At 42.6% G+C, this 25155-nt stretch overlaps 2 protein-coding genes across 5 annotated transcripts in view; both read right to left on the bottom strand.

The window, feature by feature from the left end:
* Nucleotides 1–6670: 6670 nt before the first annotated feature.
* On the bottom strand, nt 6671–19467 carry Antp (homeotic protein antennapedia). Of its 4 annotated transcripts, none has more exons than XM_070281065.1 (4): nt 18847–19467; nt 18637–18675; nt 18307–18533; nt 6671–8950 (listed from the first exon to the last, which is right to left on the bottom strand). In XM_070281065.1, the coding sequence occupies exons 1-4, from the start codon at nt 19465–19467 to the stop codon at nt 8698–8700; spliced, it is 1140 nt and encodes a 379-aa protein (XP_070137166.1). In that variant the 3' UTR covers nt 6671–8697. The 4 variants fall into 4 exon arrangements, with proteins under 4 accessions (XP_070137166.1, XP_017102959.1, XP_070137167.1 ...); XM_017247470.3 differs by having other exon boundaries at nt 6671–8948; nt 18317–18533; XM_070281066.1 differs by lacking the exon at nt 18637–18675.
* A 408-nt stretch (nt 19468–19875) lies between these two features.
* Nucleotides 19876–25155, bottom strand: part of LOC122321583 (uncharacterized) — a 43270-nt gene continuing 37990 nt past the window's right edge. The window contains exon 2 of the mRNA XM_043212105.2: nt 19876–19949. The gene's annotated coding sequence lies outside the window, so the exon portion shown is untranslated. The remainder of the gene's footprint in view (nt 19950–25155) is intronic.

The raw sequence follows: 25155 nt of genomic DNA, 5'->3' as shown, positions 1-25155 counted from the left end.
AACTCACCCTGTGGCAAGCTCGTATGCAACTCCTTTGCAGGCAGCCAAGATTTATGGAATTTAATTTCCTGAGCAGAGCTCTTCCTGCCCAGCCAGGCGTGGAAAGTAGAGTTTTGTTGCAGGGATGTGGGTGTGGGTGTCCGGGATGGAATGTAAACAAGGATGCAACGGATGCGCGACCATGTGGAGAGTGACACGTAATATTCGCAGCAAGCCACAGGCTGTTGTCAGCACATCTGCAGTCGGCGCAAATGGAAAGCTGAGTGGAAATGAGGAATGGCCCTTTTGCAGCACGACCCAATAACATTAGCAGTAATAGTAGCAACTGTTACCTGCAAGGAGCTGGGTCAAAAGGGCAGGGGTAGGGTTGCTCTGGCTCTGGCCGGGTAAAGGAGAAAGTGAAAGTGCGCCTAGGCCGGGCCGTGATGGCAGGCAAATTTCATGCACCATTGCGTGACAGGCAGCGACTCCTGATGGGAGGGAAAAAGTGTGCCTGGAAGCGGCAGGACATCGTTGCTGCACAGTGAAAAATTTGTTAATAGTGGAGCGAAAAACTACAAAAGAAAATATTGTAAAGGATCACAAATATGTGGATAATGTAAGTAAAACTTTAAGAAATAAAATGAAATATTCCTAAATGTATCTTGAAGAATTTTGTTTAAAAAGTTTCTCTTCCTGCACTGCTACTGTCGTTGTCCTTGCTGTTGTCCTCTCCTCGTTAATGCCACACACAGGCGGAAGAGTCAGGCAGTAGTAAGGGCAGGGCGAAGCAGTCGAATAATATATGAGTGCACTCACTCAAACTGACTAAATTCCCTGCCCCCCACCCACGCCTTTTGCCCCAGCCCCCAGCTCCATTTCCAGCCCCACCGAACTGAACCGAACCGAAAAATGTTTGCTCTTGATCGATTGCCGTTGAACCGTAGCGGAGGCAACGCACGCGTAACAAATGCAATCCTCCTTAAAAGCAGAAATGTGTCACACGTTGGCAATACACCCCAAGACCCAGAACCCCAGAGCACCAAGGAGCCCCCACCAATAATGGCTGAATCCTTTCAGTGCAACTCCTCGACTCCGCCACCCTTTTGTTGCTTTTTTCTACCCAGGATTTCCTCGGTTTTTGGTTTCGGCTCTCGCTTCTGTTGTCCTCATTGTCGCCGTTGTTGTTGATGTGTCCTGGCAGATCCTTTTGTTGCCTTTTTATTATAAACTTTTTGCGCTTTGCTTTTGTTCCAGAAGCTTCCTCTCTAGCTTCAGCTCCATTTCCAGCTCCTGCTTCAGCTTGAGTTCTTCTGGTTGTGCAGAAAACAAAGATAAATTGGTTAATTTCCCCAGCCACCCCCTCCACCCGGACAGACATCAATCGATGCTCATGTCTCCCTTCCCTTCCCTTGCCTCTGGCTCCCTTGCTCTGATAATGGACTAGAGTGAGCTTACGCATTATTCTATTTCCTTGAGTTTTTTCCCCAGTTTTTCCATAGTTTTTCTACGTTGCCTTTTTTCTTGAAAGTATTTCCATTTTCAATTCGGATAAAAAAGCTTTAAAAAACAATTACTATTCTATACTTGGTTAATACTTTATACTAACTATTTGCTTTAATGAATCTAATAGTAACAATCTTACCCCCTCTCTTAGCTTTTTTGATATATTGCCTAGCAAATGGGAAATGTCGCGTCTATGATAATTAAAAGTCAATGTGGAAACACTCTTTTTAATAGGCTGATACTTATCAATGAGCTGCAAGTTGCAAGATGTATTACAATCCATAATCGATGCCAACAATGTCGGCAATTCGTCAACCAGCAAGAGTAGCAGAAACCGACATTCAGTCAGTTCATTAAAGTCAGAGGCCAGCGTTGGAATATGGATATCTTTTGGAATAGAAATTCCGGGCTGACATCCTCGCACCTCAAATTCTGCTTACCCCAAGCCCAAAATTAAGATTTTCTGAAATCAGCTACCGTGTCTCTTCTGTCTGGCCTGCTCCTTGCTGCCATTTTCCACCATGCATATCCAACTTCCTAGAACAAAAAGCCGGCAAAGAAACACACAGAAAGCGAAACGAAAACTGAAATACGGCTGCATCATTAAATTTAATATGATACTCATTTAATGAAATTGTTGCCGATTTGTTTTGAAAATACACGCGCTTGCTCCGCCCGCAACCTCCTTTCCCCGTTCTCTGTTCTCCGCCCGAGTCCCTTTAGCTCCTTGGAGTGCGACGCCTCCGAAACAGTGAGGGAGGTAAGTTCCTGCCCTCCACCCTGCCCTAAGCTCCGACTTTGGCTTGGGCTTCAACCTCGGTTTCAGTTTGGGTTGAGTCTGAGTTCTGGGTGCGGCCGGGTGCCTTGGGGGCGTGGCTGAGAAAGTGCAATATTGCGAACATGGCCGGGTAATGACGACAACGTCATCGCCATCGAAGCCGCCGCTGGCTCGCCAGGAAATCCACTCTGGCCGCAGGATACCAGAAGGTTAGGAAAAATCAACATACAAACTATAATTTACATACCAAATTATTTGGAACAAGAAAATAAATAACTACATTTTATAAAAATACTTAGTATTTTTTCCCACCACTTCTTTTTCATCGTTTCTCACAGTGTACCGTGTTAGTTAGCGGCAAAAATCATTCGAATGACAGCGAAACGTAAAAAGCTCGGAAAGTGTTAAGTGGTTCCTCATTAAACTTTATGTACTTCTCTGCCCCGCCGTCTGTTCGTTTCCGTTTGGCCCAGACTGCTCCTGTCCTCCTGCCCGCTCCTCGACTGGCCATTGTGTTTGTGTGAGCGTTTTGGGATCAGGGATGGGGCCTAAACGATTGCCCTACCAGTGTCATTAGCACTTTTAACCGCATATTAAATTTAGCAAAGCCTTGATTAACGGCCTCGCACTTCATTTTTGTGCATTTGACCAGTTCCGGTTCCTGTTTCTGGCCGATACTCTCCACCTAACGCACTTGGACCTGGGCACGCTGGTCTGCTACCGAAAATCTTATCTTTCAATGAGTCGCCGAGACAAATGACACGTGATTTTATTTGATTTACTTACATCTGCAGCTCAATTTTCAGTTTGACTTCTGGTGTGGCGAGTATCTCGTTCTCCAGCTTTTTGTCGCTGGCCTTTCTTATGGCCAACAGTTACAGATACAGTTACAGATACAGTTCCCTGCGTCTTCGGCCCGGCCATTATCCGAAATGATTCGATCATTAGCGACGTCGTCGTAGTCGGGATTGCTGTGTTCTTTCGGCATTACGGGTAATTACTGGAATGTTGTGACAACATTTCCCTGCCTTGTCTTCAAATTACTTAATTTTAATGGGGAACCATATCGTACAAAAAGATTGAGATATCCAAAGAAGTGTAGGTGGCTCTCTATTCCATCCTTTTATGAATTCTTAAGGAACCCAACAGATAATTTTGATAAGGAAAGTAGTGGCGGAAGAGTATTGAAGTGTATAAGGAAGTCTCTGAATGTTTAGCTTTATCATGATAATCTTTGCATTTAAAATAGATTAGAAATGAAATGTAATGATTCAATTTTCTTGGAAAGGTATTTTATTATTCATTTTTCCTTAAATTAATATCTTTGGAACTAATTTTTAAATAAATCTTGTAGATTTTGTTAAACAATACTTTTATCCAAAATTAAATAGATTAAAATAAGTTATCAAACATAAAAAATGTTAAAAATAGTTGAAAGGATCTTGCTAAATAATCAAATTAAAATTAAAAAAAAAAAAAATTGAAGCCTTTTTGTTGTTTTTTTTTAATTATTTAAAAAAGTTAAATGTTTTTGTATTATGTATATATTTTATATTATTTTTATAAATGTTTACTAATTTTTTCAAGAACTCATTTCGACCATAGAAACACGGAAATTTAAAGTGGGATTATTTTTTAGGGACACATATCTTTCGATTTTTATATACAAATATATTTCTATAAAAATTTATTTTTTTTATAAAATCCACCGGCGGCAACTTTGCACCGACTCTTTCGGATCGCCGGCAAATGGTTGCCCCTACGGCATGGCGCATCTGGCGGCAACAACAACTACAACCGAAACCACACTCACACCAACAAAAGCAAGATGTCAGAACGACGGCCATATTGAAAATCAGTCAAGTATTTCGAAACCGGTGGGCGGAGCCACCGACGCGCATGCGGGGGTGCGAGCGAGGCGACAAGTGTGCGGAGCGGCCATGCCGACGCCGAAACTCGAATGTTTCATGTGGATGCGGCATGTGGGGTGCTCGCAGGTCGCATGCGCATCGCACGGCCGAGGAGGATGAACTGCGGAACGTTTTCCGGGCACCAGGTCCGGGTTCCAGGTCCGGCCGGCGCTCAGGCTCGACCTCGAATTCGAACTCGAACGGTTGTCCTGGTGTGGGTGCGCTCTCTCAGGTAACTGTCATGGTATTGGTGGCATTTTGCGGCAGTATTGGTGCGATCTTCGAAACAACGCAGTTCGAAATCGTTTTCGAATTCGGCTCAAAACCGGACTTGAATTCGGTTTCGACTTGGGTCCAGAACTGGTTTTGCTTAGGGCCCAGTTTACCTGCTCTCTCTGGCCAAGTTCGTTTCTGTAAATGTATCTGTTGCCGACTATCTTTGTATCAGTGAGTGTGATGGGTCCAACTGCGACTCCAATATTCCTGGCAATAACCACTGAATTTGGTTAGGCGGTTGCCCGAATCGCTTTTAGGGAGTTAATATTCTATTAGAGGCTCATTTGTGTGATTGCCATCAAGGATGTTTGGCTTTCTGCCCGCTGCAACTGGCAAATCGCAATTTGCGATTCGAAATTGATTTGGCAATGGGCAAACGTTTGCAACAGCTCAATTGAATGCCTGTATGTTTTCCACTCTTGTAATTATCGCCGCCAGAACGACCTATGATTTATGTGCTCCGATCGCCTCGGACTCTCGATATCTCCGTGATGGATGGATCGATGGCCGATCGATTGATGGATTGTGTGAACCCGGTCTCATAGCACTTGTCCGCTGGAATCGCACAGTCTTCATTATTGGCCCGGAGTCGAGTGTATTTCTGACATCTTGCTTTGTTTCCTACAAATTTTCAGCCAGTCCCAATTTGCTTTCCGTAATTAATGATTTATTTCAGTTTTTTTGAAGTGCTGTCTTAATTCCAGCGAAGTGATTATTGATAGTTTGTCTATCGCACTCACTCGATCCGAAAGTGTGAGATGTCTCAAGTGACTTGCTGTTCACATCAGTATGGCCCTAGGCCAAGATTGTGTTTCAATTTCTGATATGGAGATGGCGGAGGTTTGCTGAAAGACAATATATCACACCTTTACATCATTATTTTCAGCGACTTGTTTCGGTTCATTTGGTAGAAGATAATTTGGTATAAGATGTAATTTAGATATCTTTCTCTCAAAACAAAAAGCTGGAAATAGCAAATAATAAAAATAAAATAAGGGAACAAAAGATATTTAATAATTTTACTCATAATGAGCATTTTATTCAGAGGAGACTCAATTTAAGGCCAATACCTCTATTCTTAGAGGCTAGGAATTATTTTATGAATTATATTACATGTACATGAATTAACCGAAATATTGCCACATTAATTAAGAAAAACATTATGGATAATTTAGTAGAAATTACAAAACTGTCGAAAATATCTATTTAATAAACCGTAGAGCTCATTATCACACCCCATCGAGTATAAGATTTACAGCATAAACAGTTTTGCAGTCAAAATTATATCAATGTGTAGGTCCTCCGACTAGACTAGGTTGAATCATAATGAAAAGTCTTATAGAGGGCAGTGAAGGAACCATTTTTAATTAACTTCAGCAGACCGAAAACCAAATAGGAACTCAAAGTTGGCAGAAAATCTTGTCCTCTCGATGTCGCTGTTTCGGCCATGGAAATGGAATATTCGCCTTCGCATCCGTGAGTCCAAATTGGCAGCTGCTCAAAACCATGGCTATTTATGTAAACTGGAGACGCGTTGTGATTGAGGGAAACACTTTTGCGGGAATGTTGACATCTATCGCGCCTGCAACCAGACAGCTAGGGAGATTGGTGGGAAATTCCGCCATTGAAGACACACATATTCTGGCCGAATCGTATATATGATTTTGTGACAAAAACGTGAGCACATTCACTGAATACTCGATTACAAATGGCTGGCGATTATGCCAACAATGCGAATTCAATTTGTTTGGGCTCCTGACTGCCGGAGACCGGGTGAGTAACAGTTCGAGTTCAGGTGAGTTGAGCGGATGCGGGTGGAGCAGCTGGTGATCGTGGTCTTTGGGTCCGGACTCCGGGGCTCAGGTGTCTGGGTCGGCCATTGGTCAGTGTTTTGTTAATGCCACTTGATTAATCGCTTATTATGATGTCAGATTAATAAGATCGTTTTCAAAAATGGTCCGAGATCGGGGCCTGAAAAAAATAAATGTTTAGTTTGCCATTCTACATGAAATTGTTATGTTAAGTCACTGCTTACCCTCTGACATAATCATTGGCCATGGAAAATCTGCATTGCATTTGGGTCTTGAAAGTTGTCACAAAGTAACTGGAAATAAAGTATGTCATTATATACTGAATTTTTGCAAAACGTAATTAAACTCACCTTCATATTTAAGAATGTCCTTTCATAGTTCCACCCCTCAATAAATAAAACATGTTAGAGTAAATTTTTAAATACTATATTTTTATTATAAATATTACAAATAAAAACAAAATCTCATTTGTAATTTAATTATAATTTTTCATTATGCTTTTTGCTTTGCCTTTACAGCTCTTCAACTGCATTCATCATCATGTTTATACTAAAATTTTAATTTTATTTACAACAAATTGTTTAGCTTCCACATTTCGTTTCAATTTCGCACAAATGTTTGGGTTTTCTTTTAGTTTTTATTTTTTTTTATTTTTGTTTATTCAAATATATATATATATTTTTTATCAACGCATTCGAATTTTGTTTCTTGTGAATTTCTACATCCTATGTTCATTTTAAATATTTTTGAATTGAAACTTAAATAGTTAGTTTCTTACAGAATGAGGCCGAAAGTTACGTATCTGGATTGAGTTGAATTCCGTTCTCATGGGTGTTTATAGCCAATCGACTGAAAAGTGTTCATTTTTTCGATATCCTTTGACAATTTCTTTTCATGCAAATCACAAATCCTTTCACCTGGGACTGGGAATCGGTTGGGGGTAATGGGTAAGGGGCTGTTTGGGGGATTTACAAAACGAAACGCTCTACAAAGTTACGAGTTTTATATTGGGTTTGTTTAATTATATATCTACATATAAACATACGATGCTTTACTATTTTCTCTTCCATCCTTTCATTCGTTTGACTTTGGTATATAGATCTCCACATCTGGCGTGGAAATTGAGTTTGAGTTACGTACATACATTTATATAGTTGTTAGGCGTATATTCATATAGAAATCGTTCGGTTCTGCGTTCAAAAGGATTCCCCATATACTCGAATAGTTATTCACTTCACTCACATCATTTACTACTTTACAGGGTTTTCAATATTTATACATATTCTTTGAGTTCTTGTCTTGTTAACAATTCGTATTTGTTTTCATTAATTTGCCAATTCATATTTTTGCTTTATCGGTATACTTTATATCCTTTTCGACCTAATTCGAATTATATTTTTTGCAAGAACTAAAAATTGCACAAGAAATTATAAATTACAAAAAAAAAAACACGCAAAACAATTTTATTTTCAAGTCGAGTATATCTGCAAATTGGACAGAAGTCGGATTTTAAGTTTTTCGAAAGTTTTTAAGCCAAAGATCCTTATCCCTTCACGTCCTTGCTGAATTTTGCCAATCGTTTGCGATTTCCTACTATTCATAGTTACGACAGAAGTATGGTATAGTGTTTTTATTGTAGATGAAAACGTTTTGTTTACTTTAAGCAACGTCTTTCTGTGGTTTTGGTATTTCTTTGTCTAAATTGGCGAACTTCCCTTAGGGAGAAGTCCTCTATTAACATGTTCTGCTTTATAAAATGTTTTGGGTTTCTTTGAACCAACATGCAATGGATTTTGACGCCACATTTTTTTATTATTTTTATTGGTTTTTATTTAATGCTTTTGCGCTAGGATTGCTACAAACATTGATTTAGTTTACTGTTTAGGGTTTAGGGTTTATGATGGGTTTGTATATATAAGTTAATAGTACTTATGACGCGTAAAACTAATGTTATCGTGTATATAGTATATATGCTTCATATATATTTATTTATATATAACTCCTTGCCTTTAGCTTTACTTGGTATCATGTATAGTTATCCATATATTTATACGTATATATATGCATTATAGTTAAATATAGCTTATTTAGATCTGAGGTCACATGAGTTGGTTTTGTTTGAGTTTTACGCTTTACTTGTATCTTTATCGTAATCGTTATCTTTACGTTTATCTTAGTTCGCTTTCTCCACTCGCCATTCGTGTACAATTAAATAATAAGTAGAAAATAATAACAATTAACTAAGTTTTAGGTTGAGTTCTGAGTTCTGAGCTCCTCTCTTTGTTTAGTTAAGTTCACGCGAAGTTCAACGAATTGGATAGATAATAGATAGATAGTCCTCTGGGATCGAAGTAAATTCATATTCATTTGCGCTCTCCGAACTAACGTAAATTGTATTTAGATAGAAATTTCATTTAACTGGACTCCCGTCCCCGATCTACTGCGGACTGTTGGGTGGCGTAATCTCGTCGCCCTCGCCTCCGGATCCCGGCTCGCCCTTCGTCTTGTTCTCCTTCTTCCACTTCATGCGACGGTTCTGGAACCAGATCTTGATCTGGCGCTCTGTAAGGCAGAGGGCATGGGCGATCTCGATCCTCCGCCGGCGGGTCAAGTACCGATTGAAGTGGAACTCCTTCTCCAGCTCCAGAGTTTGGTAGCGTGTGTACGTCTGACGGCCACGTTTGCGTTCTGTTGGTGCCAAAAGTGGAAGAAAATATTCACAATTAAAATCAATGCAATGATGCTAAACCGATCACCAAATCAACGGCAACAACAACAACTACTACAACTACAGGTCGACTACAATGCGTACAACAACAAGAGAGGGATAAAAAAAATACATATATGTATATATCTTTGGATGTGCACTTTTGTTCTTTTAGAGATGAGGGATCCGAGAACCGAGAAGGGGAACCCAAAACCACATGAAGCAAGGCGCTGAGACTCAGATACAGAAACTGAGGCTGATTAAAAGACAACCTTACCGAATTCGGATATTTGTACTTGTCAAAAAAACGAAAAAAGAAAAAAACAGGGCCTACAACAGGTCTGTGATGAGGGGCGGACGCAAAAAGGGGTCTCCTCTCTCCTCTGTCGGGCATCCCGATAGGAACTCGGGGTTTAATTTTCAACAGATACCCTTACTAAGGTATGACCGACTTAGGCAAAGGTTTAAGTATGTTATAATAATATGAGGAAAAGTATTCTTTAAAGACTTTTGAGAGAATCTATGTTTTTAATGCATTTATTTTTAAAATTTTTTTAATTTTTTTCCTAGCAATGGTAGACCATTCAAATCTCGACATGACCCCCAAATTACGATTCACTTGTGGATTAAACCAGACGGAGATTTCATGGACATCAAGCGGCGAGCAGACAAGGTAACTAATTATGCCCCAATGCGCTCCGTCCGTCCGTCCGTCCGCCTATCCGGGCGTATCTCTGCCCACAAACCGGAGGGGTATCATGTCTGTGATTCAGTCAAGTGCAGTTTCACCTCTGAACCCCCACCTCGGCACCGATTTTCATCCCTCCCCTTGGACGGTAGCCGGGGCATAACTGTAAAATAATTCGGCATAATTACGGAGCCAACCTCCGACGCCCACTGCAACCCCCTCAGATGAGTACATTTCGAAAGTCAGCCAACCAAATGAGCCCGGCGCCTAATGACACTTACTATAATTATAATTTCGGTAATGACAGAAAGAGCCAGCCCTGTGAAAATGTCGGGAAAAAATATGTCAAATATAATACGCAGCAAATATTATAATTGTCAATGGCAATCCACTCCCCCGCTGCCCGGTTTGGTCAAGTAATTGAAATGGGTTGCTAGCGTGAGAAGCCATTTTCGGGTGGAGTTTTCCTGGCTTTTGGTGGCCGGTTTCTTTTTAATTTTTTCAGAGTTTCGGGGTTTTGGAAAATGTCCGGGTGTGGAGTGGCCGGAAATTGGAAGGCGGCCACAGCAGCATTGGCATTGCGGTGGCTTTTGACCAACGGCTAGCCACGCCAAGCGGCAATCAGCAGAAACTTGGAGTGGGCTCCCATACCCCTCCATCCTCCGAGCTCTATCGCCCGCCCCTGAGGTGGGCAGTCTTAACTATTTTTTAATAACATCTTCAGCATTTGTCTTGCTCAACTCGCTCGACCAATTTTTTCTTTTTTAATATTTTATAATTTTTTTTTTTGTCTTCCATCACTGGCTTGAGGTCATTACATCATAAGCTCTTTTATGTTTTTTTTTTCTCCTAGCCAGTTTTTTTTTTGTGCGGCATCCCATTAAGGAGCGCGAATCCAAATCGCATAGAATCCGAGAGGAGGCTGGGGGCTGGGGGGCAGGCCACGGAAAAAAGGGATAGCCGGCACAGCGGTGGTCAGAGCAGCTACCTTCTTTTAAATGACACGGCTGATGCCATGTCTATAACCTGAGGCACTCGCATTTAATCATCATCAGTTAGACGAGTCGCTGTGGCGGCAAAAAAATCTTGAAAGATTTGTGGCAAAAAGCGTGCGTGGTCATCCCCCTTGGCGACCCCTTGCCGCCACAACTGGATGCTGCAGTCGCCGCAGAATCCGCGGGGAAGGCCAACGAGAGCTGAGCATTAGGAGCGGATTAAGAGCGGAATAAATGGGATGGACTTTCACCCAAGACGACGGCCGAAAAAAGGCTTACACAAATTCTATATTTAGTTGCCGTATAAAAATAACTGATGGCTGCTCTTCTTAATTGTTTTTAACATATTCAAGTCAGATTTAAGCCAGATGCCCGCGAAGCATGAAAGTCATCCAGGGTTTCCCATACGAAGATCTCTATCTCATTCCCTATTCTGTTTAGGTTAATAAACATTCCCATTTCCATTTGCATTTCCACTCCCATTTCACGTAACAGAAGCTTTTGCTGTTAATTTGCAGCACAAAGCTGTACGCCTCCCCCTCATGCATTGCAAATAAATGATTATTTTAATTGATGAAAACACCTACTAACTTAGTTTGCAAGTTGTGCTCCTACTGGGATCTGGGATACCTCCCTGAGAAGCCAAGTCCAAAACGAAGTGGATGAGTGAATGGTTAGAGGGGCGTGCTTTGGCAATTTGAAAGCGGGCGCTCTCTGAAATATGCTTTTAATGATGGCTTTGCACATTTCATATGGCCATCTCTCATCAAAAAAACAACTAAGAGAGAAAAAAAACTACAAACTACAACAAAAAGATTGTTTTTCTTAGATACTTTGAGGCTAACGTTGATCGGTTGGGGCGCCCATTTCTGGACAGGAGCTTCGAACTGCAGCCTGAAAAATTATTATAAACGCATTAATGGCGCTTTGAAAGAGGGGACTGTGCGCTACCCGGTGGAAGTATCAACAACAGAAATATAATAAAGGTGAAACAATTAATATGAAAAAGAGTAGCGATACATGTGAAGTACCAAAGGCAAGACCTCAGAGTACTCCGCTCCCCTGGCACGCCTCCGCCCCCTCAGCTGGCCCATCAACCGTCCAGACAAAGTGGCTCAGTGGTTGAGTGACGGACCGAGTGGACCGGGAGCATTAATGCTTTTTGATATGAAAGCGTATTGTAATTAAATTGCGATTAGGCCACCATTTTAACCATTTTACTCGTTTATTACACTGCTCCGGCACCATAATGGATTTTATTTCATTTTCTTCCCCAGCCCCTCCCCCGACTCCCCATAGCTCCTACTCAATCAGCTGCCTTCCTCGCACACACAATTACATTAGTGGCATGTACACTGTAGTGTATAGTGTATGTGTGTCGGTTAACGTTTAAAGGAAATCATTAAAATAATTGCTAACAACATTTTATGGAATTCGTTGAAGCAGGAAAAATTAAAAAACATTATTTAATAGCTCGAAAAAAATTCTATTTTATAATGCCCACCATAAATTATTATATTGGCAGAGATTGCTTCTTCATCAAGCACGCGCCCTGTCGAGCGGAACTAAAACAATGGCACAGGTGTGGCACAGGTACCGAGAAGCTAGGAAACTAATATGCAATTACAAGTATTATTAAAAATATTATTAGTTTATTGCTAATTTTTTATTCTAGCTTTTTATATTGCTTTCTATAAGTTTCCCCTACTTTTAATATTTTTTAATAAAATAGTTGGAAGATTCTCTCTATTTTTTGGGTAAACCATAATTGCAATATCATCGATAGCCTCCAAAATACATGACTTGGCCCCGGGTTAAGGCTGACATATTCCATCTCCGTACTGGGTGGTCCTCAGTCACTGTTGCCGTTTTCTTAGGCCAAAAAGCCGCCTCGTCATGCAACAAATACAAGATACAAAAATGCATTTAGCATCTACAAAACGAAACGCAAACAAGTACAAGCCATTGGCAAAATAAAAAAAAAAAAAGCTCACATCAAACGCGAGTAAATGTTTTTTTAATTGCGGAAATTACAGACAAACGCGAGCCGCCACAACAAAAGCTGCAAAATTATTATTATTTATGATCGTAAGTTGATAAATTTTTCATCCAGCTGAAGAGTGTTCGTGTGTGGCATTTTGCAAGCCTAGGCAGAAATAAAAAGTTGTGGATGCCACTGTTGATGTCACTATATTCTCTACGCTGTTCTAGTGTGAATTCGCCAACTCATTCGATGACTTTGTGCTAAATATTTAGACGGCTTGTGGCGGCGGGGAGACGGCAGAGGTGGCAATGGACTCGGGGGAAAAAAATTGAAGTGGGTGAGCTTTCCCGACTAGAAAGTTTTCCACCCATTTGATTGTTTTGCATATTTGACGTATTTTTGCCATCCGAAACTTTTCGTCCGGGGGGCCTCGACCTTTGGGGAGTTGTCCGAAATGGTACAGAAAGGAACACGAATATAACTCGAATATTTCAAAAAACACATCTGAGGTTTTATGTCTTTGGCCGCCTCTCGAGCAATTTCTCTTTTTTTTCACCCTTTTTTTTAATTAAGTCCAAGAATTTTCACTCTTATTAGCCGAGGTAAGAGTCACAATTAAGCATTGGCATTGACCATTTCATCATTTGTTACCAGTGTTTTGTAATTTTCATCCTTTTGCCTTTTTCCATCTGTTTTTAATCTCAGGAGACCCGGCAGAGTTTTTAATTTGGGACTTGTTAAGCACTTAAGAGGGTTAAAAATCGAAAAAAGTTGACATCAAATAAAACTCCCAAAAAAACCAAAAAACCGAGAGAAGACACAAAAAACAGAAAGGATCACCGAGGAGCTGACTGGGGGCTTATGAATGCATTCATTATACCACGCAGGAGAAAGGGAAGGAAACTCTAAACTTTATTTAGTTATATCTTTAAAAAAAAAAAACAAAATTTAGGGAAGAAATACAAGGGAACTATGCGAGTCAACTGATTGTTCTTTTTTAGGTTTCTTCTCATCACTATCAGTCCTATACACTGGAATCCAAAATTGAGACTAGTTATTATACTAATTATATATTAAATTTAATAATTAAAGTTTTCTAAATATAATATATTTTCTATCTTAGAAAAATCTTTTCTATTATTAACTCAAAGTAAGATTATAATAGAATATATTTTTTTTGTAGTGTCTGGTATCCATTCCCCCATTTTGGATGCTCAGTGTGGCCATGGCTACCCATGTCAAAATATTTGACAGCTGACTAAAACACGCTATTCGAGGGTCTCCAAAGAGGAGCAGAGCGGAACACTGCGGATAGAGAAAGAGAGAGAGGCTCATATCATGTCCCTGAGCGAGCCGAATGCCGAAAACTCTCCCCGTTGCTGTGTCTCGCTTTCTCCAATGGCCGCCTCTACCATCATGGCAGCCATGGAAACATGTGGCCTGACATTGACGACGTTGACGTCGACAGCGGCAGAAGGAAGAAGGAGGAGGAGAAGGATGCTGCGGTGGCGGTGGGGGAAACTTCAAGGCAATCTCCGCTCGATAAAGAAAAGCTTAGTGGGCAAGGGTAATGACAACTATAATGGAAGCAAATTATGGAAAACACTTGAGGCTGAACAGAAAATTACTCAAAGCTGGCTAAATTGAGTTCGAAATTGGCTTCAAAAAACTGTTTAAATATTTTTAAAAATATATGAAAATTTTTAGAAAATTCCCTTATATTAAGACCAATTTGTAAGACATTAAAACTACGCTTTTAACTTCAAATTAACCTTCTTTTAATATTTAAAGTAATACTTCCACTAACCCACTTTCAACTAACCAGTAATTCCTAAAGAATTAATTGAAAATGGATTCATTTAAAAGGAAGCTCTTTTAAAGGGCCTACTCTCCTTTCGCAAGTGTTTTGCATAACCTCAAATTAATAATTCCTAACTAGTTTCGGATGCTTCCGAGCCCCCAACCCAACAGTATCCGTCAGATACATTTTCAACGGAATCCCAAACGCAAAAGCGCGGACCGCAGGAGGCCCAAAAGGATCGAGCGGGTCGGGAGCGAGAGCGGGAGCGGGAGAGCTTCCTCACTTCATTGTTGCATGAATAATATTCGTAATTTGTCAAAAGGTTGGCCAAATCCCAAAATAACAAAAACACAACAGCGGCACAGAAGATGAAGAAAAAAAAAATGGAAATGGAATCCGAAAAACAGAGCTGCGATTGAGCCACAAACCGCCACATCCCTGTGAAAGACCCCCATTTACGTCCAAAACTGACCCATCTCCGAGCTCTGGGTCTCCCCAAGGACCTTTGGCGAGCTGTTGCCATTATTCTGCTCCTCAGCTGGCCACAAAAGGAGCCGGCCAGTGGTGGCAACCGAAATAAAAGCGAAATTTCCTCTTCGCATTTGCTGCGCCTTATTAAACTTTTCCCCCCAAAGGGGAGTATGGTATGGTGTGGTGTGGCATCGAAATCCCCAAAGTTCCTGTGTCATTTTTTTGCGCTTCACGTTGCTCAAATTTTTTGACAGACCCCTGTCAGAGGGTGGGTTTTGCCTCTATATACGTAATACGTATATTTTTAGAAAAAATCTTCACGCATTTTGGCAAATTATCTTTTGATCCGCCCGCTTAAATGGCCCGCAGAAAAAAAAAAGCAGAAAAGCGATGGAGAAGAAGGAAAAATCTAAAGGAAAATGCGTTAACACAATTTCACTTTGGTGGACACATCTAAGCCAGGGCAATCGTCCGCCTAAGTAGTTGTTTTCCACCCACGATGGCCTCCTCCCTGACTGCCTGTCTCTCGGCCATCGAAAAGTAGTTTGCGCGCAAATCCTCAAGTTAAGCAAAACTCTCCAGGACATTAAGTGCAGCGCCAACAGACAACAAAGTCTAGGGATGGCAAAGTTTCCTCCGCTGGCAACTGCCAAACGGATGATGGCCGGGATCAACGTTTTACCAAAAGCCAGGGCAAAAGTTTTTCCAGTAGACAACGTGCAACTTTTTGGCCAGCACCGAAGTTCTTTTCATTGTCTTGAACCCCACTGACAGCTCCTGGCTGGGGCTGGGGCTGGGGCTGGGGCTGGGACGGAGGGGCAACTGTCGCTTATAATGCGCACAATGAAGTGCACTTTTCATACTCGTACTAGCCGGAATTGAAAAGTGCTCCAGTATTTCCATTTTGGGTTAACGAGGGATTTCAAGAGCCGTTTGAGTGAATCAGAGTAAGCAGCCCTCTGACAGCTGCAATAAAAAATGCATTTATGCAACAGAAACCAAACTATTTGTGGTAAAGTATGGAAGAGTACATGGGTATCCCTACATATATATAATATTCCTTTAAAGAGCTAACATTTTTACTTGTGTATAGTGGTCTAGTCCAATCCAACAGGCAAACACTTGTTGCAAAAATTTGTTGACTGTCACTGAAATTTATGACCCCGAATGGTGGAGACCACAAAAAGCCAGTAAAAGGATTCAGGGCCATCCCCATTATCAACTGGAAGTGAGGCTAGGGTCTACGGGCTGAACTTGGTAAATATCAAAACAACATTAACGCAAAACAGCCGGATGGTAGAAGGGCTCCCCAGCTCCATTGTTGTTGACTGGCATCTATGAGTAACAACTTAATTGAAACAGAGTTTCGTTTTTCCACTATATACACACTGATAGAATCCAAAGAGCCTGGCCCAGTCACGATCGGAACCTTTGTGGCACCTTTGTTGCCTAATGTTGAAACAGACTTGAAAAATGTCCAGGCGTTAAGAGGTGGCAAGCGACTCACAGTGGAAAATAGAATTAGAATTAAAATTAAAATCAAAGAACTATTAGCTATTTAATAATAATTTAATAAATCCTTAAAAATCCCTCAGATTGGATCTGTCTGAAAGCCAATTTATATCCGCCCGAGGCAGGCAACTAATTTTTGATTATTTGTCCCACTGTCTCTGACTATTTATGGGCTATGCAAAATGCACCAAAAGAGGCAAGAGGCAAGTGGCAAGCGGGAAGCGGCAAGGAGCTATGCAGGAACAACATCTCGCCGAGCAAAAAACCTAAGCAGAAATAAACTCGTATGCATTTAATCATCGTAACTTAAGCTCGGGGATCATGTTGTGGCACAGTGAGAATGCCGCAGTTTGCCGCCGCGGGAGACGCCGGCCAGGCGAACTCCAGCTTTAATTCTGCAGCCCCCCTTTCAGCCCCCCGCTTTATTTTTAATAAAGAAAAGAAGTTAAATAAAAAAATAAGAGGAAAAGAGAGGAAAACTTCGTGTCACCGTGGCCGGTTGGTTGCCGTCCTTTTTAAGGCGCGTTTCTTTTTATTTTTTTTTTTAATTTTTTGCACCGCCACAAAAGGGAGGTGGGTGCAGCGGCAGAGGGACGGGATTAAGACGACGGAGTGGCCACTGCGGAGTGGTGCTATGAATGGAGCCTCGGCGTGTTCTGGAGATTAATAAATTGATGGCATCCATTGCACATAACGTGTAACTAATGGCGCTCATCAATTCTGCTTTACATCTCAATCTGGCTTTGGCGCAAAAAAATACATCCAGCAGGAACAACAAAAAGCCACAATAACAACAGCAGAAACTCCAGGCTTCAAGGAGGAGAGAAGAGCAGGAGATGGCCAGAAAAGCTCTTTGGATTTGGTAATGACCCAGGAGCAGGTCAGGCTGCGAAAAGGACGAGCCACTTGAGGCCAATGCTCACTTTCTCCAGCGAGAAAGAAAGTGAAAGGCGGATGGAATTCTATATTTGGAAAGGACTCGCCTTACTTATCCCAATTTCCTTCGAAAGGCAACCCAATACCCGCCCCACTTATGCAACATCCTTTTAGCCACATGCAGTCTCTGTGTGCTCTAGTTTCTTGAGCTCTCATTAGTTACGCCTTTGGGTTTTTGGCAAAAACCTATTCTCCGACTCGGGGTCGGGACTATTGTCGATTTGCATTAGCCGGCAGGACCGCCTCCTGCGAAGGAAAATCAGTCCCGGGAGTGAGCACCTCTTCCGCCACCTCTTTCTTTTTTCATCTGCCAGCATTCATCGATTTTTGGGATTTGGGAAATTCGCAAATTTGAACGAATGTCAGGTATCGAGACGGCCTTTGTTGGCCGTGCCTCGCTGCAGATGGATTACGGCTAATGTCGAGCAATTGGCCAAGGCAATAAAGTGAAATTACCCGGACGTGTCAAGGCCGTCGAAGGGCGGGTGGTGGTGACTGAAATGCAAAACACAAACAAAAGAAGAGAGCGGGAAGAGTTTATGAAGATGAGGGGCAGGATTTGCTTTAAGTAACATCTTAGAGATTTTTAAAAATTTTAATTTCTAAATTTGTTATACAGAAATCTATTAAAAACCTTAATACAAAGTTTAAAATAAAAACTTTTCGAATAGGTACTGCTTGATTATTGATCTTATCGTAAGCATCCTAAAACTGCTTTGTTTCACTGCTTGGCTCCTTCTAGACACGACCGCTAGATGGCGCCCCTAGGACTAGCAAATGATAATTTTGAATAATAAATATTTTATAACTCTTATTGTTGTACGCATTAATAAATGTTTTTCTAGTGGGAACTAAAATCAATTCTAACGGGGGACTAACTACTTCAACCCACTACTATAAGAAGAAGAAAAATTCCACTTAATACGTTCGTGGAATTGTCGATCACTTTCCTTGACACTTACCAAACTGACTTCGCATCCAGGGATACAGTGGAGACGGCATCCCCGAGGATTGCGAGTTCGGGTTTTGGGAAGGGGGCGTGTGTTGGCCGGGATGGCCCTGGTGCATCTGTGGTGGCCCTTGGCCCTGGTGCATCATGCCTTGTGGTGGTGCACCCACCGGCGGTACTCCCGTCTGCTGCTGTCCGTACATTCCCATGTTGTGATGATTCTGGTGCACCTGGTGATTCGGAATTATTCAGAGTTAGTAACCTCATTATGGCGACAAGTTCCACCAATTACTGCTAGATGTGGCAAGCGGTTGTGGGAAGAGTGGGTCTTACCTCTGTCACGTCGGGAACTCCAACGTCCGTATACCCCAACTGTGGGTGCGAGCAGCGAAGCAATGTGAGAAAGAGAGATGGAAAAGCGTTAAGGTGTTAAGCGATATAAGCAGGTGGGATAAGGAGTTCTAAACTAAGTGGTATTACTACTTAAAGTTAATCCTTTCACCCCAAAAACTGTAACCACCAAAAAGAGGGCCAAGAACTCACCTGCGCCTGCGGGTGTCCCATGTGGTGGGGCAGCGACATCTGGGCATTCATGTGGTGGCCGGTCATCTGGTCCACGAGCGGGGGCGACCCACCCTCGGGCACCATGCCCAGGCCCCCGACGGCCGCCTGCAACTTGCAGCTCGCATAGACGACGGGCTGCTGCTGTTGCTGCTGCTGCGGATGTGTCACCTGTTGCGTCACCTGGGGGAGCTGCTGCTGGTGTTGCTGCGGACCCTGCTGCTGCGCCTGCTGTTGTTGTTGCTGATTCTGCGACGGCTGTTGCTGCTGCGAGACCAGCTGACCGTTGGTCTGCGCCTGCGGCATGACCCCGCCCACTTGGCTGGAGGGACTGTCCGGGCGGGAGTAGACCTGGTGCTGCTGTTGCTGCTGCTGGTCCATGCCCTGGCCGTTGTAGTAGGGCATGCGGTCGTAGGGCGGGAAGCGCGGGTAGGGCATGTTGCCCTGATGGTTGGGGTTCTGGTTCGGATAGTGATGCATCTGCTGGGCATCGAGATCGGTGACGCCGTTTCCCGGGTAGTGGCCATGATGCATGTCCGCCCCCATGTACGAGTTGGTGAAGTACGACGTCATGCTCTCGCAGTTGTTTGTACTCATCGTCATTGTGGCGGCTGCTTCAGCGTCCGCTGCTCCTGCTCCGACTCCGACTCCGGCTCCTCCCCCCAAACCTGATCCTGGCGTGAACGTGATCGTGACTGCGGCTCACCGGCTCAGCGGCTCTTTACTGGCTAGTGACTGTTGGTGGTGCTCCTCCGTGCTCCTGTTGCCTCCGTGCTTTTAGCTACTTTTTCTTATATACAAAGTAAACTAAAAAATGAATTAAAAATTAATAAAATTAAGGAAATTGATTGATTTACAAACCACTCACCTAAATATCCTTTGAACACTTAAGTACAATGTACAGTTGCGTATCCTAATCTTAGATAGTGTGTAGTTGTGGTGTGAGGTATAAAATGATTTCCGCTTAACTGTTCCTCTGTTTGCTGTCTTGGCCAAAAGTGACAAGTTATCTCCCTTCCTTGGTGTCCTTTGATCCTTAAGTAGCCTTATCCTCTAGTTGGTATTCCTCAATTTTGATTTTGAAACTCTGGAAAAGAAATGCCGCCAATTAAAAATGTGTTCACAGCTCAAAGTTTGTGTTTAAAGTGAAGTTCGAACTGGGGTTCTTGATGGGTGACTTGGCCTGAGATCCAAGCTGGGAGCAACATGTGGAGTCTTCTGACAAATGGGTTATGGTATGCTTCGACAAGTTCTGAAGCAACGATTTATTTCAAGATTTCCGACCAAAAACCTAAAGAATATTCTAATAAAAATCAGACTATCCTCATCAGAAAGTCCCCAACTTCCCAGCAGGGTTGTCATGCTGCACTGATTTTCCCCTCGCTAAACTTTGGTAATCCTCCAGGCGAAGATCCCTTTTGGAATGCAGTCTCCCCCTGGCCCTGGTCCCCTGGTTCTGACAAGCTGACAACATTCATTGAATTTATGAATATGAAATCAATTGTGTTATCCCCTTTTGACCTGACATCCTTCCGGTCAATGTGATTTAATTTCCTGGCTCATTATCACGAGTCTCTGCCCTCATAAATCACAAATGCCCCGCCCCCCAGTCCAAACAATCCCAGACGGTCAGAACGGGACGGGGTGCCAGGACCTGCATATTCATATGGCGCTGTCTCTGTCTCTGTCCCGCTGGCATCTGTGGTTATGGTGACAACCCTGCCGAAAAGCCCCAAACAAACTAACGGTAACTTGCTGTCGGAAATGAAACTTCCCCGACGTTTGTGCGGGGAATCCCACAAATCAAAAAGAAGAAGAACTCGCCGAGAAATAAAAAGGACACAATAAAATAAAGAGAATGGTAAACTTTAAAATATTTCAGTCTTGCATGCCCCTCCACTTTTATTGTGTGCTCTGCATTCTCCACTCTTCCTGGTCTCGTCCTGGCATACCAAGGCCAGGGCCAGGGACCAGGAACCCGGGACCAGGCATTTCCCTTTTGTTAACGAAATAATTTTCTTGCCTCCGCCGCTGCCAAAGCCAAAAGCTTCCCTTTCAATTACACATTTCCCAATGACGGCGATTGAAGTTGTACGGCGAGCGGGGGTGGAGGCGGGGTACAGGACATGGCGCGAAAGGACAATGGCGGCGGCGGAAGGAAGCGTGTGTTTGTGTTTGCGATTGTTTGGGGCCGAGTGTGTGTGGGGGGTCGAGAGGGCCGAAACGGAAGCTGGCAAATCGCTGGACTGTGCCCCGATCTCTCTGCCTATATCAGACATGTGGGCGGGCAGGAGCAGGAGCCTTGGGGTAGGCAAAGAAACTCACTCAAGCACAAGCGAGATGATAATAATGTCTGATGTGTGTTTTGTCTGTTCTTCCTGTTTTTCCCCCCGTTGCGGTTGATGGCCAAGGGCGGAGGGAGGGTGCCAGGGGGGAAGCGAGGGCGAAGTGCCTGCCTGCGCTATATGATTTATGTTCGTCTGATGTGATTTATTCAAGCGGAGAAATGGCTAAAATTTGATTTGCCATAAGAGATTTCGCATCACTTTAATTGCCAACACCTTGGTTAGAGAAATATGAAGTTATGCTCTTATTTTGTGTCATAATTCGATTACAAATAAGACCAGGAAACTTAATTTATTAAATAAACTGAAAATACGAGTTGGCTACTGCCGCCATCTGCTGTGAGTTTTGAGAACTATCTCTGAAGTTGTTGACATCTTGTCAAATTTGACATGTGTCAGTTGAGTTCTACACAACACACCCTAAAAGTATGCAGCAAATTTGTTGAGTAAGAGAAAACGCCATCTAGGAGATAGTTTTCAAAACAATAAATTTAATATAATATTAATATATAAATGGTAATTAAATTAGGAAATTAATTTGCAGACATAGTATTATATAAGTATAGGTCAAAGTATAGGTCATAGTATTATATAAGTGGATCATGTATGTTCTCCCCTATTCTAGAATTGAGACCTATTAACATATGTATGTATATGTATGTAGGTCCAAATAGTGCCACATGTTTTTAAAAAATTACTAACAACCTTAAAAAACATTTTTTTTATTTTGTTAAATTTTTCCATTTTTTAACAATTTTTTAGCCATCCTGTTCCACTGTGCTCGTGCATTTAGCCAAGTCAACAACCACAGTCTTAAGCCCGGCCCACTTTAGGCAATTTTTTTTTCTCAAAAAAAAAGCTCAAAAAAGGAGGAGCCAAAAAAATTCTACAGAATTGAATTTTTATAATTATTATTAATTATGTATTAAAGCTGAATTATTGGCATTTATTTTACAAGATAATTTACGCTACGTGCGCTACATCCTCCAATGCCACCCGCCGCCCCATCACCGGCCGCCCAATAAGCATCCGCGCCACTTCCGCGATCTCCACCTGCGCCACCGGCTCCACCACGTCCTGACCGATTATTCCACTGGTCGCGCCACGTCCTCCACTGCCACCGGCCGCCCAATAAGCATCCAGTTTTAAGCCACACAGAAAGCCAGCTGATTGCCCAACTCGAACCGGAGCAGAGTGGTCAGAAAAGAGTCGTCATCCATCACCCAGCCGAGGAGGATTTTTCCGGGAATTCGGTTAATGAGCACATCAACACTTCCCATCCCGTTCATCATTCGCATCCACTCCCACGCATGCGCCGTCTCGTCTAACATGGCGAAATGGAATGAATGACTTCTTTCTTCAGCCATCAACTGCAGCCATTTTGATTTACGACTGCCAATGCGGAATAGCGTCGGCACTTCATATTCTGCTGGAGACAGTTTAAACTTCGAAAATATTTCAGATTTTTGCTTTGAATTTATGTAGATTTTCAAATACCTTTAAAGTTTAGCATTTTTAAATAAACTAACTAAAATGTCTGCCAGAAGCCTCTAATTTTTTGTTGCCATTTAGACGAAGGCGTCACCCGTCAACTGTCAGTTCTTGTTTCCGCCACTCGACTTGCCATTGTTGGCGGCACCATTTGAAGAAGGGCGGCCAAGAGGCAGAAACAGAGCAGCCCCGAAGAGGAAACACCAGGCAACGGTAAACTCAGCAAAGCCAGTTAGTGCGTCTCATCTTCAGGTAACAGAGATACCTGAAGGGGCAGATAAGGGGGGTAAGAATGGGGAGGATGTCTCTCAATTAAACAAAGTTGAGAGAAGCGTTCTGCATGGCTGCGGTGCCGCTGTCCGACCTCCTCCGGCAGCTTAAATTGCTGCTGCTTTGCATTTTATTTAAATAATAATTGGCTTGACTAAGTTTAGTTGAAGAGGGGCAGGGGCGAGGGGTGGAGCTCCTAGCATTGGCCTCAAAAATCTTTGAAGATGGGCGAGAATACCCAAGCCAATTAGAAGAAATCACACACAAAGCGTTAAGGAATGAGGAAATTTAATTAGAAGAGACTACTTTTTCAAAAAGCAGGCCATAATAAATCATAGATAAAATCAACCTCATTGTTTTTAATTATTTTCTTACAAACTATCATCTTTTTAAAAAATTATTTTAATATTTTAAAAAATTTCATGTTTTACAAACGACCTTGGAAATCAAAACCAATGGGCCTCGTCTCCGGAATAAATTTCAATAATCAGCTGAGGAAAAACTCAGAGCACGTGCTCTCGAGGAGGGAGGCCCAAAAATGCCAGAAGAGTTTATTGTGCCATCAACTAAAAGAGCAAATAAAATTTTATTACCACTATAAATTTCAGGCACTTGAAGCAACTTACCAAAAACAGAGGCAAACATCAGAAAAAAAAGCCTGAAAAACCCTACAAAAATAGTCCAGGTGCGTAGGCGAGGATTATTCGGAAGGAATACCAGAGGAACACGCGTACAAAGCGGAATTTTAAGTCGCGACAGCCCCTCGATATCTACGCCCCTGACTTGCAGGCCATGGCCAGGTTCTGGCCAGGCCGGCAGGAGGATAAGCCCACGCGATTTGGAAACGGCGGCCAGACAGAGACGCCAAGACGGAGAAGAAGCGACCGAGGCAGGAAAGGAAATACCGGATAGGGGAATGGGGCAAGAAGCCCCTGGTAGAATCGATGAGGGGCGCCGGGCAGCCGAGGACTGCATTTTTCTCACATTTATCTTGGCTGCGAGTGCTGCGTTTTATTGCGATTGGAAATTGAGCTTGTCAACGCGGCAGCGGGCAACGCTTGGCTAGCCACCGAGCACTGTGCTCAAGCGGGGGTGGGGTGGGGCACACAAGAGGGTTCAATGCGAGGGGCAGATGGTCGAGTTTTGGGTTCCCTGGGTTTCGTGGTTCCAGAGATAATAATAAAAATGTCAGGCTTTGACGATTCAGCTCGTCGCCATCGTCAGTTCATAAATAAACTGATGCACTGGACAAATATTTTTAAAAAATTTATAAAATATAAACTTTTAATATAAATTAATGTATGAAATTATTTTATCTACCCTCATTGTTAAACCTTTTTTTTAACAGTGTCCTGTTGACTCCTTTTCCCATTTTTAGCCCGTTTCGTTTTCCCTTTTTTTTGCTGCATTTAAATTTTGGCCATGATCATGGAGAAGTGGCAGAATAAGGCATTTTCCTGGCTATTTAATTGGCGCATACTTAGCATTTACTAATGGACATGAGGCACAGTGTGAAGGCACCTGCCCCAAGTCAGAAGAGTCTCCTCCGGGGAATAGCTAGCTGGGCGGTGTGGCGGGAGCCAGGTGGCGGAAGGGGTAACCAGACAGTGAACACACACAGAAATGGACAACGACAAGAGCTGATAATAAATCTAATTGACACATTTGCAATGGTTGACTCCCCGTCTGCAATTCCATCGAGAGATCCAGCGAGAGATTCCCGATCCGAGATGCAATTAAAACTGCAACTGCATTACTAATGATCCTGGATCTTCGATCTCCATCTCCCTCACTCGCCATTGCAATTATATAAATGGTATATATACATATATATATATATGTACATACCTATACAAAAAAAGTTGAACGACTTGACAATGTACACGCACACACGAAATACATAAATTGTTGCGATCATATCGAATCATCGATCAATCGGATGGATCGTTCCTGCCGCGATAACACCGCAGGACCTCAGCCACCGCTGTCTGCTGCTGTCCACACTCGCTGCATCCACTTCACTCTCCGGCTGAACTGACATCCATCCATGTTGGACTTCATCTGTTGCCGTTGATTGGCAGCACCAGACGGCCGAGTAAAAACAGTTTCAACCCAGTACGGTACAGGAAAGCAAAGCCAATTGATTGGCAAAATGAAACATGGCCAACACATCGTACTCGTGTAC

The sequence above is a fragment of the Drosophila bipectinata genome, chromosome 3R, assembly GCF_030179905.1.
Source record: "Drosophila bipectinata strain 14024-0381.07 chromosome 3R, DbipHiC1v2, whole genome shotgun sequence".
Lineage (NCBI taxonomy): Eukaryota > Metazoa > Arthropoda > Insecta > Diptera > Drosophilidae > Drosophila > Drosophila bipectinata.
The sequence above is the reverse complement of the archived record's forward strand: the minus strand, read 5'-3'. Positions and strand labels throughout refer to the sequence as shown.

Bases quoted from the DNA above. Each gene is read 5' to 3' on its own strand.
- Antp (XM_070281065.1), bottom strand. From the start codon at position 19,467: ATGACGATGAGTACAAACAACTGCGAGAGCATGACGTCGTACTTCACC. The intron at 18,676-18,846 runs GTGAGTTCTTGG...TCGCACCCACAG, and splicing joins TGGGACACCCGCAGGCGCAG to TTGGGGTATACGGACGTTGG. The intron at 18,534-18,636 runs GTAAGACCCACT...CCGAATCACCAG, and splicing joins GAGTTCCCGACGTGACAGAG to GTGCACCAGAATCATCACAA.